The 18,971-nt window shown below is 48.0% G+C and overlaps 1 protein-coding gene across 13 annotated transcripts in view; it reads right to left on the bottom strand.

Moving 5' to 3' along the window:
- The window catches only part of WNK2 (WNK lysine deficient protein kinase 2), a 153,649-nt gene that overhangs the window by 110,033 nt on the left and 24,645 nt on the right, over positions 1–18,971 (bottom strand). For 12 of the 13 annotated variants that reach the window (XM_033857809.2, XM_033857810.2, XM_073805945.1 and 9 more), the window contains 2 exons: positions 1,480–1,652; positions 1,026–1,246 (listed from right to left, as the gene is read on the bottom strand). In XM_033857809.2, coding sequence (XP_033713700.1) covers positions 1,026–1,246; positions 1,480–1,652 — 394 coding nt within the window. Of the gene's footprint in view, positions 1–1,025; positions 1,247–1,479; positions 1,653–4,430; positions 4,787–18,971 lie in introns of those variants that run through there. The other variant, XM_033857818.2, reaches the window with a different exon arrangement.

Below are 18,971 nucleotides of genomic sequence, written 5' to 3'. Positions count from 1 at the left end.
CCCTCACCTGCTCCACTTATTTCACAGATAGGGAACTGAGGCCTGGGTCAACCCTTGCCCTACCACTCAGCTTCCCTGTTCAGCCGGAGGCCCCATGTCCACAGGGCACCCCCTGTGGCCACCCTGCCCCAGATGCCACATTCCAAACCCACTACCCTGCCAGAGAAGTTTCCAAGTTCCCACCAGTTTCATTTTCCACAAACAGGTCAAGTTCTGTCTCCAACCATAGAGCAAAACCATGAACTCGCAAAGCCCTGAGTCACCCTCTCATTCTGCTTATGTGGGAAGAAGCCCTCGCATCACGGCACGCAGGAGAGCCTCTCCCAATCCCACCTGATCCAAGCTTCCAGAGCCACATCCTGGAGCCACCTGACCCTGCAGCACACTGGCATTTTCCAGACATCTTGAACCCCGTGAATGGCTGCCCCACAGTCCCTCCAAGCACTCTCTTTGCAAAGCCTGGAGGGGCTCCCACCGGGCCTGGCGGACACATAGTGCCCACTGTGTATCAGGACCACACCAGGACCCCACACGGGGCTGGCACGAGCTGCAGACCATCTCCTCATGGCAGCTACAGCCACAGAGCGGCTTCTCAGAGGAGGACAAGAAATGCAGAGGCAGGAACGGCCAGCAAACCGCCATCCACATGGAATCCCTCAGCCCCCATGCCCCACACGCTCAGTCCGTGCCCCAAAGTACCCCAAGGGCTCCTTTCTGTGGGCCTCAGGGCCTGGGGCACCCTACCCACCCCTCAGCCCACTGAAGCCAGCTCCAGCCTCACTGACCACAAAGTCCCCACATCCCTCTGTCCTCCGGACCTCCTTCCCACTCCCAAGTACCCACAGTGCTAACAGCCCCTTGGTGCCAGTCAGCCTCACCACCCAAGGGACAGAGCCAAGGGACTCACAGGGCATCCAGGGCGGCAGCCCGGCAGAGGGGCACAGGAAGGGAGCAGAACTAGCGCACCCCACTCTTGCAGGACGGTGACCCCGAGGGGCGGGGAGGTGCCCTGGAGACGGGCTTACCTATCACGCTCTTGGCAAAGGATGCTCTCTTGAGGGTGGCCAGGCCCAAGTCGCCAATCTTCACAGACCCTGTGGGTCCGGTGATAAAGATGTTGTCGCACTTGAGGTCCCGATGGATGATGGGGGGCGTCCTGGTGTGCAGGAACAGCAGGCCCTTCAGGATCTGCCGGCACCAGCTGCGCAGGACCTTGGGCTTCATCACCTTGAACCGCTTCAGGTACCTGCGGGTGGGGGTGCGGCTCACCGACGGCTCGTGTGGGGAAGGGGCTTCCAATTGCTGGGGGCTGTGTATTTATCACCCAAACAGGGGCACCTCTGAGAGAGGGGTGCTGGCCACACCAGCCGGGACCACCCCAAGCAGATAGGATGCCTGGGGCCTCAGCCATCGCGACCCTTGAGCCCTGGGTCAAGCCCACCCCGAGGCCCCGGCTGGCTGGGCAGGTGGCATGCTCACGTCTTCAGCGTCCCCGAGGTCATCAGTTCAGTCACCAGCACGATGCACCGCTTCCCCCTGGCACTGGACTCCCAGAAGTCATAGAAGCGTACAATGTTGGGGTGCTGCAGGCCCTTCAGCATCTCAGCCTCCTCCTTAAACCGCTGCCTCTCCAGTTTGGTGAGCTTCCGGTCCTAGGAAGAAACACACACAGACTGAGAGGGACGCCCTGCGCAGCCTCAGGCAGAGGCCTTCCAGGGAGCCAGGGCCAGGAATCTGCCAGGCCACTCGCTCGTCTCCTTCCACACAGAGCACAGCAGATGGAAAGGACTAGACATCTAGGGTCGAGGGAAGTCTGACCCAAGTCCTTCCCCTCTTTATCCACAGAGAGAAGAGCAGGCCTCTGACTTAGAAAGCCAGCACAAGCTGCTCCTGGCTCTCCAACTTCTGCAACATAGGACCCTGAAGCCTCATTGACCCTGAATGAGCTCCTCCTTGCTCAAGAAGGGCTGAGGCAACATGGTCTCGGGAACCAGAGACACCTCCAAAACCCACACTGCGATACTCATGACCTTCTCCCCTAAAAACAGCTCTGAAACCTTGCTCCCTCCACACCTACTTACTGAGTATTATTAAAAGAAAGAAGCATCCATTTACTTCTAATTTACACGTAACTTTGAGAATACGTTCACAACCACAGCAGATGACAACCGGAAAATCAGGAGATGCTGACAAGAGACAAGAACAGAGAAGAAGAGCAGAGTCCCAGCCATGCCCGCATCCGTCCCAGAGGACGTGGCAGACACACCTCCTGGGGCCTGGGAACACCTGCACCTTGAGCACTAAGCTGGACCTTAAGTTTAAGTGGGGAACTATAACACCATCATCAAAGTACTAGGAGTCACCTCTGGGGTGTCGCCCGTAAGTGTGCTCCAGCCACATCTTTGGAGGAAGACCACTGACACCCGCAGCACATTCCAATACCACAAGCACCTTGTCTGTCCCCAGCCCATCTGCTCCAGCATTTCCCTGACCCCCATCCATCACCAACCCTGCCCCCTGCCTCATCCCACCCCTGCAGCCTAGATCCTGGCCCTTCCCTTCCTAAAACCTTCCAAAGGATTCCCACCTCAGAGCACTCAGAGCTCTGTTGTTTTCAACTTCAGCTCATGGATGAATCTTACCTCTAGGGACCCCAGCATGGCCTTCTCCCCAAGCCTGAGTGTGCACCCCCAGTGTCACCTCCATCACGGCCCAATCAGCCCACAAAGCCCATGCCTTCACCCTCCCACCAGGAGGACTCTCAGAAAGAAACATAAATACAAATGAACACAAAACGTCAAGTTTTGAGGAGTTCTAGGAGAACAGAAACGGATAAATCTGGACAAATGGAGGAAGAAATCAGAGCTGAAAAAAATCACAGGCCAAAACCCCTCGGGTCCTTTGAAAGACCTCAGAGGACATCAAACCAGACTCCAACCAATTCAAAGAGAAGAGGAGGGCCCTGGAATCATGACGACATCAGCTGGTTAAGGAATTCTATCCCAAGTGGCACTGTACCCATTAGGCATCCTCCCTCCCACCAGGCCCACGCCAACAAACCCTCATCAGACACTCCACGCACACATGGAACTGGACAGCATAATCACCAACACAGCAAAGACATACCAAGACTGATCCCAGAAAAACAAATAATTCAGGGACAAAAGTGACTTCAAAAAAAAAATCTAGTTCATGTCCTCAAAGATCTAAGAGGCTGACACACATAGATAAGAGCAGCTTCTACTTAAAAAGAAACAATCAAGGAAGAGCTTTTGCAAACTAAAGCTCCATATTTTAAGAATAAGATATTCTGTAATCTAATGAAACACTAAATACAAAACAGTAACCATTTAACCAAGACAATAACATGGAAACATGTTCTACTCATCAAGGGTGATGCTCTGTTTCAGAAAATAAGTCAAGCCACCAACGTATCCTCGATACGTGTATCTGACATGGGAGTTACATCTAGAATAGAGATGGAACTCCCATACCTCAACAATAAAGACATGAACAGCAAAGTCACAAAAGAAGATGCAGAAATGGTCAATAAGCACATGAAAACATGCTCAGCATCATGAATCCCCAGGAAAATGCCAATTACAAGCACAAGATACCACTTCACACCCACCAGAAGGGCTAAAATAAAGAGATGGATCATTCCAACCACTGGGCATCTGAGAGCAGCTGATCCCTCTGGGCACACAGCTGTTGGAAAGGCAAGCTGGCACAAGCCTCAGTGAGCCCTTGGCGGGTTCACCCCTGCTCTAGATCCAGCCACTCCCCTCCAAGGTAACCACCCCAAAACAAAGGATTGAGAGCAGCTCCATTCACAATATCTCCCAAACTCCAGAAAAGGCAGAACTCACAGGTGGGGTTGAAACCAGAACAAGGGCTTGCCTCTTTGGTGGGGGAAGATGCAGGAGCTGAGAACCTGGGGGGGTGTGGGGGGCGACGGGAACACTCGACATTGTAACAGAGGACGAGGGTTACACCTTCGCATGCATCTGTCAAAGCTCCTCAGCTATGCACTTAAGATCTGTGTTTCATTATGTGTAAGTTACACCTCCACTTTTCAAACGTAAAAAATAAAGTGAAAGCATCTGAAAACCAAATGAGAGAAATAGAAGAAAAACATCAAGAGGCATGAAAGAACCAGCTGGAAGTCCTAACAACAAGGAACAGGAGTTATACGAGCAGAAAACAGATATCAGCAAGGAGGAAGATAGCAGAATAGCATTTCCCTGAGCTAAAAGAAGAACTATTTAGAATAAAAGCATGTGCCGAGGCCAGGTCAGAGTAAATGAAAAGTGACCCCCCTCCAGTCTCATTCCAGCAAAAGTGAGATTCCCAAAGACTGAGATCAAGTTCTACCTGCTGAGGAACACCCAGACAGGCATCCAGTCTCACCAGCAACACTGGCAACAAACCTGGAATCTGGTGCCGGCTCAAACCTGGAATTCTATCACCAGCCAAAGGGACATCAAACCACGAGGCCCAAAGACTTATTCTCAGACACTCGAGAACCCAAAGGTTACTTCCCAGCACCCTGGGTGAAACAGCTACTGGAAGCGATTCTGCAAAACACAGAACAACACAGAAAGGAATTTGGTGAAGCCAACTCCACTGGCCCACGATGGACGACTGAACTTGGCTGCACGAGGTGAAGGAAACCAGAAAGGACGTGGGGTTGCCCCACGGTGCCACTCCCTGCCCCAACAGATAGCTTTGGGTGATGACATTTCAGTTATATTTCAGTTACTAGACCTTCCAATGGTCTAGTCACTGATTCTAGAGGAAACTCACAGGATTATTTATAGTTATAATAAAAATTGTGTCTGCCAATATTTCAGCATCAACCAACAGCAAAGTTAAAGATTTCATTATATTATAGTTCGGAGCAAAAGGTTCACGTCATAAATAACATAACTAACAAAGCTAACATACGTGCCCTGCATATGCTACAGTTTTCATTTTTAGATGCCAGCTAAACACGATAAATCCAAGACCTGCGTATAACGCAAAAGTCAGCTCTTTAATGACAGCGCCTCTTGGAGCTGGACTGGGTGTGGAGGTGGGAGGGAGCAGACCTTATTTTATGTTCTAAGCCACTGCGCTATTTTTAACTAGGTGACACACCGCTTGATAATTTAAAAGGTCAGTTGGCATGTCCTCAGAGAACTGCCCAGAGCCGCCGCAGTGTGCTGCCCAGCGTCCCCCTCTCAGAGCTGGCCGGGGTCCTTTTCACTGTTTGTTGATTGCTGGCTGGCCCCATTAGCTCAGTGACTCCACGGAGGCAGGACCACCCCAGTGACTGATGCATCATCACTCTTTATGGGGTGAACTTCAGTAATTGAGGTGCTGGGGGCTCAAGTCAAGAATCAGGATAGGAAGAGGGCACCTGAGCCCTTTGAGAACCCCCAATCCTGCCGAAGTCAGGCTGCTCTTGAGGTCTGGTGTGGAGTGGTGGGCTCTGGCTGCTCACATAGTACCGCTATGGGACAGTTCACCCCCACCACACAGGGAGGTGAGTTCTCTTAGACCAGTCTCCCTCCCGCCAGGTCCCTGGTGGTGGATAAATTATTGGTAAATTATTTATTGGGTAAAGATGGCGAGAGTCAATCAGATTATAAAGGATAAAAGCATTCTGGGACAATGCTGGCTCTTGTCTCCTATAGGGAAAAGGTCCAGCCAGTCACAGATGGCACCCTTGGAGTGGGGACAGGGAGGACGGGTGGTCAAGGTGCTTAGAGGAAGAAAGCCCCGGGTCCGACAGGCCCTCCCAGGCCACACAGGGACCAGCTCTGCCCAACACCACCACCCGTGAGGGCTGAAGCCATTAGACGCAAATGGCCACACCGTCTGCTCGCAGGGGATTCTGCGACCATCTCCTTTCGCCAGGCAAAGCCCAACCAACCCCATGATGAGCAGAGCTGCCCGGCGGCCCTGAGTCCTGCCAGGGAAAGGCAGGATCCACACACGCAGTACAGAGACGGGACATGAGTAGCAGGGAGAGAATGCCCAGAACAGCCAAAGTCCTGGGGGTGGCAACCTGGTCATAAAACAAAAGAAAGCCTCAAGGGTCTTTGTTGAGAACAGTCCCATGTACAGGGAATCACTCCAGGACAGGGGCTCTGGGGACAGAATGGGCCCAAGGGTGGGGGGTCACTGGCCCCGTCTAGTGTCTCTGCACACTCTAGGCCCCGGATTCCATTGGTGGGAAGAGCCTTCCCAAGTCTAGAGGATTTGACCCAGGCTCAACCCGCTGCAGAGCTGGCCCATTCCTCACCACTCTTTCACCATGAAGCAGAGAGAAGGCGCAGAGTCTGGGGTCCAGGTAGGTGCACAAGGAGCGGAGATGTCAGTGGAGAAGAAGAGGATGCTTGGTCCCCCAAGTCCTGCTTCTGGCGAGGGTCATGTACCTCTCTCAGTCACCAGATGGTCACTGAGGCTCTGGGCATGCAGGAAAGGGCTGTGGACAATCTCAGGGGGGAAGGGAGTGGCAGGCAACAGATAAATATACAATTACACTGCACCAAAAAACAGAGGAAAGGGATAGGAGGGTGGGGCAGCTAGGGGCACCCCTGAACCAGAGAACACCCCCATGGCTTGGGGAGAAGGGCAGCCCCCACCTACCTAGGGCACTGGCAGGGTAGGGATCCCAGGGAGAAGCATCCTGTATGAGGGAGTGAGGTCCCAGAAAGAGTGGGCTGACTGCAGTTTACGTCAGCACAGGGGCTGGCAGCTGCAGAGACAGCAGGCAGGTGGCTCACTGGGGATGTCCTGACCTCTCAAGAGCTGAGCTCCACCAGGTAAGCAAGGAGAGCTCTGGACAGAGGGTAATATCTCATGCTTTGGGTTGTGACCTGTTCCCTCTAATATTTAGTGTGGTTTTCTGGAAGATAAAGGTTATTTTATTTTCTTTTATTTTTTTAATTTAACATCTTTATTGGAGTATAATTGCTTGACAATGTTGTGTTAATTCCTGCTGTGCAACAAAGTGAATCAGCTATATGTATACATATACCCCCATATCCCCAACCTCGTACATCTCCCTCCCACCCTCCTTATCCCACTCCTCTAGGTGGTCACAAAGCACCAGGCTGATCTCCCTGTGCTATGCGGATGCTTTCCACTAGCCACCTATTTTAAATTTGGTAGTGTATATAGGTCAATGCTCTTCTCTCACTTCGTTCCAGCTTACCCTTCCCCCTCCCCATGTCCTCAAGTCCATTCTCTACGTCTACATCTTTATTCCTGTCCTGCCCCTAGGTTCAGCAGAATAATTTTTTTTTATAATTCCATATATATGTGTTAGCATATGGTATTTATTTTTCTCTTGCTGACTTACTTCACTCTGTATGACAGACTCTAGGTCCAGCCACTTCACTACAAATAATGCAACTTTGTTTCTTTTTATGGCTGAGTAATATTCCATTGTATGTATGTGTCACATCTTCTTTATCCATTCATCTGTCAAGGGACACTTAGGTTGCTTCCATGTCCTGGCTATTGTAAATAGTGTTGCAATGAACATTGTGGTACATGACTCTTTTTGAATTACGGTTTCCTCAGGGTATATGCCCAGTAGTGGGATTGCTGGGTCATATGGTAGTTCTGTTTTAGTTTTTTAAGGAACCTCCATACTGTTCTCCATAGTGGCTGTATCAATTTACATTGCCACGAACATGCAAGAGGGTTCCCTTTTCTCCACACCCTCTCCAGCATTTATTGTTTGTACATTTTTTTTTTTTGGTAGATTTTTTGATGATGGCCATTCTGACCAGTGTGAGGTGATACCTCATTGCGGTTTCAACTTGTACTTCTCTAATGACTAGTGATGTTGAGCATCCTTTCATGTGTTTGTTGGCAATCTGTATATCTTCTTAGGAGAAATGTCTATGTAGGTCTTCTGACTATTTTTGCATTGGGTTGTTTGTTTTTTTGATATTGAGCTGCATGAGCTGTTTGTATATTTTGGAGATTAATCCTTTGTCAATTGTTTCATTTGCAAATATTTTCTCCCATTCTGAGGGTTGTCTTTTCATCTTTTTTATGGTTTCCTTTGCTGTGCAAAAGCGTTTAAGTTTCATTCAGTCCAATTTGTTTATTTTTGTTTTTATTTCCATTTCTCTAGGAGGTGGGTCAAAAAGGATCTTGCTGTGATTTATGTCAAAGAGGGTTCTTCCTATTATTTCCTCTAAGAGTTTTATAGTGTCTGGCCTTACATTTAGGTCTTTAATCCATTTTGAGTTTATTTTTGTGTATGGTGTTAGGGAGTGTTCTAATTCCATTCTTTTACATGTAGCTGTCCAGTTTTCCCAGCACCACTTATTGAAGAGGCTGTCTTTTCTCCATTGTATATTCTTGCCTCCTTTATCAAAAATAAGGTGACCGTATGTGAGTGGGTTTATATCTGGGCTTTCTATCCTGTTCCACTGATATATATTCCTGTTTCTGTGCCAGTACCATACTGTCTTGATTACTGTAGCTTTGTATGGAGTCTGAAGTCAGGGAGCCTGATTCCTCCAGCTCTGTTTTTCTTTCTCAAGATTGTTTTGGCTATTCGGGGTCTTTTGTGTTTCCATACAAATTGTGAAATTTTTTGTTCTAGTTCTGTGAAAAATGCCATTGGTAGTTTGATAGGGATTGCATTGAATCTGTAGATTGCTTTGGGTAGTAGAGTCATTTTCGCAATGTTGATTCTTCCAATCCAAGAACATGGTATATCTCTCCATCTGTTTGTATCATCTTTAAGTTCTTTCATCAGTGTCTTATAGTTTTCTGCATACAGGTCTTTCGTCTCCTTAGGTAGGTTTATTCCTAGGTATTTTATTCTTTTTGTTGCAATGGTAAATGGGAGTCTTTCCTTAATTTCTCTTTCACATTTTTCATCATTAGTGTATAAGAATGCAAGAGATTTCTGTGCATTAATTTTGTATCCTGCTACTTTACCAAACTCACTGATTAGCTCTAGTAGTTTTCTGGTAGCACCTTTAGGATTCTCTATGTATAGTATCATGTCATCTGCAAACAGTGACAGCTTTACTTCTTCTTCTCCAATTTGGATTCCTTTTATTTCTTTTTCTTCTCTGATTGCTGTGGCTAAAACTTCCAAAATTATGTTGAATAATAGTGGTGAGAGTGGACAACCTTGTCTTTCTCCTGATCTTAAGAGGAAATGCTTTCAGTTTTTCACCACTGAGCAAGACGTTGGCTGTGGGTTTGTCATATATGGCCTTTATTATGTTGAGGTAAATTCCCTCTATGCCTACTTTCCAGAGAGTTTTTAACATAAATGGGTGTTGAATTTTGTCAAAAGCTTTTCCTGCGTCTATTGAGATTATCATATGGTGTTTATCCTTCAATTTGTTAATATGGTGTATCACATTGATAAATTTGCATATATTGAAGAATCCTTGCATTCCTGGGATAAAACGCACTTGATCATGGTGTATGATCCTTTTTCTTTTTTAAAATTTATTTATTTATTTATTTTTGGCTGTGTTGGGTCTTCATTGCTGTGCGTGGGCTTACTCTAGTTGCAGTGAGCGGGGGCTACTCTTCATTGTGGTACGAGGGCTTCTCATTGTTGTGGCTTCTCTTGTTGCAGAGCTCGGGCTCTAGGCGCACAGACTTCAGTGGTGTGGCACATGGGCTTAGCTGCTCCATGTCATGGGGGATCTTCCAGGGCCAGGGCTTGAACCTGTGTCCCTTGCATTGGCAGGCAGATTCTTAACCACTGCGCCACCAGGGAAGCCATGTGCATTATCCTTTTAATGTGCTGTTGGATTCTGTTTGCTAGTATTGTGTTGACGATTTTTGTACACATGTTCATCAGTGATACTGGCCTATAGTTTTCTTTTTTGGTGACATCTTTGTCTGGTTTTGGTATCAGGGTGATGGTGGCCTCGTAGAATGAGTTTGGGAGTGTTTCTCCCTCTGCTATATTTTGGAAGAGTTTGAGAAGGACAGGTGTTAGCTCTTCTCTAAATGTTTGATAGAATTCACCTGTGAAGCCATCTGGTCCTGGGCTTTTGTTTGTTGGAAGATTTTTAATCCCAGTTTCAATTTCAGTGCTTGTGATTGATCTGTTTATGTTTTCTATTTCTTCCTGGTTCAGTCTCGGAAGGTTGTGCTTTTCTAAGAATTTGTTCATTTCTTCCAGGTTATCCATTTTATTGGCATATGGTTGCTTGCAGTAATCTCTCATGATTCTTTGTATTTCTGCAGTGTCAGTTGTTACTTCTTTTTCATTTCTACTTCTGTTGATTTGAGTCTTCTCCCTTTTTTTCCTGATGAGACTGGTTAAAGGTTTATAAATTTTGTTTATCTTCTCAAAGAACCAGCTTTTAGTTTTACTGATCTTTGCTATTGTTTCCTTCATTTGTTTTTCGTTTGTTCCTGTTCTGATCTTTATGATTTCTTTCCTTCTGCTAACTATGGGGGTTTTTGTTCTTCTTTCTCTAATTGCTTTAGGTGTAAGGTTAATTTCTTTATTTGAGATGTTTCTTGTTTCTTGAGGTACAATTATATTGCTATAAACTTCCCTCTTAGAACTGCTTTTGCTGCATCCCACAGGTTTTGGGTCATAATGTTTTCATTGTCATTTGTTTCTCGGTATTTTTTTATTTCCTCTTTGATTTCTTCAGTGATCGCTTCGTTATTTAGTAGCATATTGTTTAGCCTCCATGTGTTTGTTTTTACAGTTTTTTTTCCTGTAATTGATATCTAGTCTCACAGCGTTGTGGTCAGAAAAGATACTTGATATGATTTCAATTTTCATAAATTTACCAAGGGTTAATTTGTAACCCAAGATATGATCTATCCTGGAGAATGTTCCATGAGCACTTGAGAAGAAACTGTATTCTGTTGTTTTTGGATGGAAAGTCCTATAAATATCAATTAAGTCAATCTTGTTTAATGTGTCATTTAAAGCTTGTGTTTCCTTATTTATTTTCATTTTGGATGCTCTGTCCATTGGTGAAAGTGGGGTGTTAAAGTCCCCTACTATGAATGTGTTACTGTCGATTTCCCCTTTTATGGCTGTTAGTAGTTGCCTTATGTATTGAGGTGCTCCTATGTTGGGTGCAGAAATACTTACAATTGTTATATCTTCTTCTTGGATCGATCCCTTGATCATTATGTAGTGTCCTTCTTTGTCTCTTCTAATAGTCTTTATTTTAAAGTCTATTTTGTCTGATATGAGAATTGCTACTCCAGCTTTCTTTTGATTTCCATTTGCATGGAATATCTTTTTCCATCCCCTCACTTTCAGTCTGTATGTGTCCCTAGGTCCAAAGTGGGTCTCCCGTAGACAGCCTATATACAGGTCTTGTTTTTGTATCCATTCAGCCAGTCTATGTCTTTTGGTTGGAGCATTTAATCCATTTACATTTAAGGTAATTATTGACATGCATGCTCCTATTACCATTTTCTTAATTGTTTTCGGTTTGTTTTTGTAGGTCTTTTCCTTCTCTTGTGTTTCCTGCCTAGGGAAGTTCCTTTAGCATTTGTTGTAAAGCTGATTTGGTGGTGCTGAATTCTCATAGCTTTTGCTTGTCTCTAAAGGTTTTAATTTCTCCGACAAATTGGAATGCTATCCTTGCTGGGCAGAGTAATCTTGCTTGTAGGTTTTTCCCTTTCATCACTTTAAATATGTCCTGCCACTCTCTTCTGGCTTGAGAGTTTCTGCTGAAAGATTGGCTGTTAACCTTATGGGGATTCCCTTGTATGTTATTTGTTGCTTTTCCCTTGCTGCTTTTGGTATCTTTTCTTTGTATTTAATTTTTGATAGTTTGATTAATATGTGTCTTGGCAAGTTTCTCCTTGGATTTATCCTATCTGGGACTCTCTGTGCTTCCTGGACTTGATTGACTATTTCCTTTCCCATGTTAGGGAAGTTTTTGACTATAATGTCTTCAAATATTTTCTCAGACCCTTTCTTTTTCTCTTCATCTTCTGGGACCCCTATAATTTGAATGTTGGTGCATTTAATGTTGTCCTAGAGGTCTCTGAGACTGTCCCCAATTCTTTACATTCTTTTTTCTTTATTCTGCTCTGCGGTAGTTATTTCCACTATTTTATCTTCCAGTTCACTTATTCATCCTTCTGCCTCAGTTATTCTGCTATTGATTCCTTCTAGAGAATTTTTAATTTCATTTATTGTGTTGTTCATCATTGCTCTTTAGTTCTTCTAGGTCCTTGTTAAATGTTTCTTGTATTTTCTGCATTCTACATCCAAGATTTTGGATAGTCTTTACTATCATTACTCTGAATTCTTTTTCAGGTGGACTGCCTATTTCCTCTTCATTTGTTTGATCTGGTGGGCTTTTACCTTGCTCCTTCATATGCTGGGTATTTCTCTGTCTTCTCATTTTGCTTAACATACAGTGTTTGGGGTCTCCTTTTACCAGGCTGCAGGTTCATAGTTCCCATTGTTTTTTGGTGTCTGCCCCCAGTGGGTAAGGTTGGTTCAGTGGCTTGTGTAGGCTTTCTGGTGGAGGGCACGGATGCCTGTGTTCTGGTGGGTGAGGCTGTATCTTGTCTTTCTGGTGGGCAGGGCCACGTCCAGTGGTGTGTTTTGGGGTGTCTGTGGACTTATTATGATTTTAGGCAGCCTCTCTGCTAATGGGTGGGGCTGTGTTCCTGTCTTGCTAGTTGTTTGGCATGGGGCGACCAGCACTGGAGCTTGCTGGCTGTTAGGCAGAGCTAGGTCTTAGTGTTGAGACGGAGATCTCTGAGAGAGCTCTTGTCAATTGATATTATGTGGAGCCGGGAGGTCTCTGGTGGTCCAATGTCCTGAACTCAGCTCTGCCACCTCACAGGCTCAGGCCCGACACCAGGCCAGAGCACCAAGACCCTGTCAGCCACACGGCTCAGAAGAAAAGGGAGAAAAAAGGAAAGAAAAAGAAATAATAAATTAAAAAATAAAAATAAGATTATAAAAATTTTAAAAATTATTAAAATAAAAATAAAATTCAGGTATTCCACAGATGCAGGGTACATCAAGCTGACTGTGGAGATTTAATCCACTGCTCCTGAGGCTGCGCGCTGAAATTTCCATTTCTCTTCTTTGTTCTCACAGCTCCTGAGGTTCAGCTTTGGTTTCGGCCCCACCTCTGCATGTAGGTCGCCCTCAGGCATCTGTTCCCCACCCAGACAGGAGGGGGTTAAAGCAGCAGCTGATTAGGGGGCTCCTGCTCACTCATGCTGGGGGGAGGGAGGGGTACAGTAGTTATAATTGGAATGCGGGCGATCCTGCGGCAGCAGAGGCCAGCATGACGTTGCAACAGCCTGAGGTGCGCCATGTGTTCTCCCAGGGAAGTTGTCCCTGGATCACGGAAGCCTGGCAGTGGCGGGCTGCACAGGCTCCCGGGAGGGGAGGTGTGGATAGTGACCTGTGCTTGCACACAGGATTCTTAGTGGCTGCAGCAGCAGCGTTAGCGTTTCATGCCCATCTCTGGGTCCGAGCTGATAGCCACAGCTTGCGCCCATCTCTGGAGCTCGTTTAGGTGGTGCTCTGAATCCCCTCTCCTGGCACACCCTGAAACAATGGTGTCTTGCCTCTTAGGCAGGTCCAGACTTTTTCCCGGACTCCCTCCTGGCTAGCTGTTGCACACTAGCCCGCTTCAGGCTGTGTTCACGCAGTCAACCCCAGTCCTCTCCCTGGGATCTGACCTCCGAAGCCCAAGCCTCAGCTCCCAGCCCCCTCCCACTCTGGCAGGTGAGCAGACAAGCCTCTCAGGCTGGTGAGTGCTGGTCAGCACTGATCCTCTGTGCGGGAATCTCTCCGCTTTGCCCTCTGCACCCCTACTGCTGTGCTCTCCTCCCTGGCTCCAAAGCTTCCCCACCCACCCACCCACCCCCACTCCCGCCCCCGCCCCCATCCCCACCAGTGAAAGGGCTTCCTAGTGTGTGGAAACTTTTCCTCCTTCACAGCTCCCTCCCAGAGGTGCAGGTCCCGTCCCTATTCTTTTGTCTCTGTTTTTTCTTTTTTCTTTTGCCCTGCCCAGGTACATGGGGAGTTTCTTTCCTTTCGGGAAGTCTGAGGTCTTGTTCAGTAAGTGTTCTGTAGGAGTTGTAGGAGTTGTTCCACATGTATATGTATTTTTGATGTATTTGTTGGGAGGAAGGTGATCTCCCCATCTTACTCCTCCGCCATGTTGAAGGCCCCCACCTTACTGTAGTTTTAAAAATAAATTCACTTCTTTTAAACTCAAGTGCTCTCCTTAGCCACATCTAAGTAATAAAATACGTGAACTCACAGAAGAGGGAGGTATGCTTTTTCTAATCCATTTTAAAACAAAGGCATCAGAGAGCGTGTACTCTAGAGCACGAGCTCGCACCTCTCCATTCTTTGATCAAAGAATACAGTTTTCCTTTGCTTCTGAAAAAATAAAAAATAAAATAAAAGATAAACTAAACTAAAATAAAATAAAGGCATTGTTATTAAAGTATAAAGTCCTCCTACCACTGCCTTAAGATGGTATCCCACTTCTGAGGAAGCGTAGACCCAACATGAAGGGTCTATGGAGTCACAGAAAAAGGAAGATCCCACTGGGCACGGATTGAGAGTAAAATCTCAGGGGACACACAGGTCAGGGAGGGTCGGGCACTCCAACACTCACACATTCTTTGTCATGGGTGCCAACAAGCTTGTAATTCCCTGAGGAGGAAACATGAACATCACCATCCAGCCCCTCACTGCTATCATAAATAATACCATCTTCTTTGGTGTGGGGCAGTAGATTTAGGTGCACAAATGACTCAAAATTAAGGGCCTTTGCTCTTCTAAGGCCACCCAGGCCACTGCCCTTCCCACAAAAGGCAGAGCCACCAGCAGCAGCAAGGGCCCCACTGGGCCCCGCCCCTTCTGCCGCCTACAGAAGGACTATGTAAAATTAGGTGCCTTCACCACGTGTGAGCTGGGATCCAACTATGTCATAAGTTTAAGTAGCTATAAAGGACGTCATCTCCAGCATACTGTAAATACCATTATTATTTTAATGCTCTATGAAATGGTTCCATGGAACTTCATGGTCTTCCAGCTATATTATAAAAATACACAAGTGCAGATTCTTATTTCCACTCCACAAACCTAATATAATACAGTTTTTCCTGAAAGTCTTTATTGATCACCTGGCCACACTTGTCTGTCATAAAATGATGCACGTTGGAATTTAGGGTTTTTATTTCCTGTGGTCATACTGCTTTGAGGGCCAAACGTTTTTCTTCTGCGCTGCGTTATTATTACAGAAGAGTAGTGCATAGTTGATCAAACAGATAACAAACTTTTCTCAACACGCAGCTCTTACTGAGCCAGGTGGAGCCTTTTCCCTAACACTTCACACATTCTCCGTGGGTGAACCTTAATTATCACTCAACTGAAGCTGAGCCAGCATCAGTTCTGTTCATCTCTGGTTCACATCAGCCAGCAGATGGGGTGAGGGAGCAGTTATGGTTCCAGCACAGAGAAGTTCTTCAGGACCAGCCGGCAGCCCCGTCAGGGCCTCCTCCATTTCTATGGACATAGAGTGTGTCACCCCGTCTGTGGGAGCCCCATTCCCAGACCCTCACTAGGGTCTAGAATTACTTTTTACTCTGGGCAGGGTCAGAGGTGAGGTCCAGGGTGGGTGGGGGGTGACCCCTGCCTACCCTTTAGGAAGCCCCTATCCCTGGCATGAACACAGTGGGTCAGTTTTGGGACAGGCCCTTTGTGCTGGGCACCCCTGGGGTGGAGGCCTCTGCCCCATGCCCCATCCCAGGCCCGCCCACCCTCCTCATCACAGGACACAGACCAGGCCATGGTGAGAAGCCAGAGGGAGCTGTCATACTTGGTAGGGACAGGTGGAGGAAAGGAGCCCAACAGAGGAAGAGGACCGGGTGGGGGATGGGGGATATCTCTAAGAGAGCAGACAGGCTGGGGGGGGGGGGGGCAGGGGGAGGAGGCAGCACCTCATCAGGGACACAGCCACAGCCCACCAGCATCCCCAAGAGCAGGAACTCGCTGGGCAGGCCCGAGCCTTCCTGCAGTACCCACCCCCAAGCCCTCCACCCCACAAAACCTTTTATGGGACCTCAGGCCTCACACGGGCCACAGACAGACCTGAACCAGCCCACAAACAGTCCCAGGTAATGACAGATGGCCACGGCCAAGACACACTTCCTCCCGTCACAGCGGCCTTGAACAGGCCTCCCTGGCAAGGCCTGGGGAGTCAGCCCTCCACGGTCCATCTAGTCCCTCCTGGCCTGGCCATGGGGTCTTGACTCTACAGCTGTGGTCTCATCGCACTTATTCCCCCTCCATACAATGGGAAAGGATGGAGATCTAGTGGGGGTGGTACCAAACTCAGGTCCGTTCTCTCCTAGAAGCAGGCGGACAAGGGAAAACAGGGCAGTGGGGCAAGGGAAACCAGGAGGCCAGGGCAGCAGACCCATGCAGGACGATGACAGCCAAGGGAGAGGAGGGAAGGCTTTGCTTTTCTCAGGGGAACATCTGCTCTAACCCTGGGACCCTGGGCCACAGCAGTGGGTCATCATGGTGTGAAATGCAAACAGGAGGCTGGTGAGCATGGGAGTTGGCAAGAGAAATCCCACTGGCCACTCCCTGCGTCAGCCCTGGCTCCCCTACAACCTCCCAACCAGGAGCACTAGCCTGAGGTGGCCCCAAGGCCCAGCAGGCAGAGGCTGGGCGGCAGCCACCCCGACATCTGACCACACCACGAGTCTGGTTTCTAGGAAGGGCTGGCCCCACCCCAGGCCACTTCTCCACAGGGACATCTAAAGATAGATATGGACGCACCACGGACACGGGTCAGCCGAGATGAGCACCTCAACCAAGGACAGCACCTGTGGGGAGGAGCAGGCAGGACAGCAAACACTGCCCAACACCAGGGCTGGGCTGTTGACCGGTCACTCCTCTGGGGCCTCCTCATTGGCCCCACTTCCTGTACAGGGTTCCCCTGTGGCTGGGGCACCCTAGGGTAGCAGTGGGGTGCAGGGTCCTTGTAACAATCTGCTGAATGCTGTGGACACTCCACCAGAAAGTAAAAAGTATTTACCCTCCCCCACACACCTCCAAGCCTGGGAACATGCAGACCTGCAGTGCTGCCTGCTCAGGAGCAGAGAGGAGGGAGAACCCAATGCCTCCTACTGCAGAAGGCCCCATCCAGCCAAGTCCTCTAAGCCCCACCCCAGAAAAACGTGGCCCAGACTCACTCCTCTCCTGTCCAGAGGCCCTGGGCAGCCAAAGTAATCTGACCAACAGAGGTAAGATGACCTCATGGGCCAGGCTGCAGACCGATGGCCTCAGGCTAGTGTCTGCTGAGTGAACATGCTCCCAGGACTGAAACACCCATGGTGTCCCTCTGGGCCAGGCACTGCTCCAGGGTACAGGGCAGAGGGATGCCCCTCTGGGCCAGGTGCTGTACCAGGGATGCAGGACAAGAAGCTGGGCCTGTCCCTCTGGGCCAGGTGCTGCACCAGAACACAAGGTAGGGGGAGGCACTGACAGATGGACAATACAGGCGATCAAGGCCACAGAGGACCACAGAGGCTCAGCCCAGTGGTCGTCTGGAATGAAGGAAAGCCCAGTGGCTCCCATCTGCTCCAATCCTGTGAACCAACTCCTTGGTTCCTCCCCAAGATGGCAGTAAAAGCCCTGGGGCCACAATCAAAACAAGACAGCAGGCACATGGGGCACATGCATGTGAAATGAGCAATAAGGTCTGGGTCTGACTCCTCTGAAGAGAAGGGAGCCCCACATTCAGCACATTCTCCCCTAGAGTCGTGTGGCCTAAGACAATAGCTACAAGCCACATGTGGCTATGAGCACTTGACATGCAGCTGGTCCAAACTGAGATGTAATTGAAGTGTAAGATATACACTAGATTTCTAAGACATAGCATTTTTAAAAGGAATTTTTAAAGTCTCGTTAATAACCTTACATTAATTAGGGCTGCTCCTTGAACAATATGGGGGCTGCGGGCACTGACCCTCCACACAGTTGAAAATCGACATACAAATTTACAGTTGGCCCTCCATATTCATGGTTCTACATCCATGGATTCAACCAACCACGGATCGTGTAATACTGTGGCATGTATTTAGTGGGGGAAAAATCCATGTATTAAGTGGACCCATGCAGTTCAAACCCGTGTTGTTCAAAGGTCAACTGTACACGTTAAAAAGATATTTTTGGTATATTGAGTTAAGGAAAATATATTATTAAAATTAACTCTACATGCTCTTTTTACACTTTTTTTTTTTTTTTGCGGTACGCGGGCCTCTCACTGTTGTGGCCTCTCCCGCTGCGGAGCACAGGCTCCGGACGCATAGGCTCAACGGCCATGGCTCACGGGTCCAGCTGCTCCGCAGCATGTGGGATCTTCCCGGACCAGGGCACGAACCCGTGTCCCCTGCATCGGCAGGCGGACTCTCAACCACTGCGCCACCAGGGAAGCCCTCTTTTTACACTTCTAATGTGGTTATTAAACTATGTATTACACATATGGCTCACAATACATTTCTGTAGGACCAGTGTTGCTCTGCCTCAGAGCATCGGCACTATGCAGTAGACTAGACACTGAGAGGCTGGGCAGAGCCTCAGTAGTCTGACAGGGATTGCTGAGGAAGAGAGGCCTCAGAGAACACCCAGGCTTTAGTCTAGTCCCCCCAGGAGGACAAAGTGCTAGGAAAATGGATAAAATGGAACAGAGCAGCCCTCACAAAGACTGAAGCTCAGCTTTGAATCAGCTCAATTTCAGACTGGATTAACATGATCTCCTCTAATTCTAACTGCCTCTGGGAACAAAAGTAAATCTTCTCTAGAGAAAGACAAAATCACCCACAACCTCCCTCAAATACCTCCATAAGTTTTAAACACATAAATCTGAAATGGCCAGGCAGACTAGGAGACTAGGCCAAATGAGAGAAAGCCGAGAGAGAAAAAAAGACAATGGCAATGAACT

Source organism: Tursiops truncatus, chromosome 6 (assembly GCF_011762595.2).
Source record: "Tursiops truncatus isolate mTurTru1 chromosome 6, mTurTru1.mat.Y, whole genome shotgun sequence".
Lineage (NCBI taxonomy): Eukaryota > Metazoa > Chordata > Mammalia > Artiodactyla > Delphinidae > Tursiops > Tursiops truncatus.
Note: the sequence above shows the minus strand (reverse complement) of the source record. Positions and strands in the feature narration are given on the sequence as shown.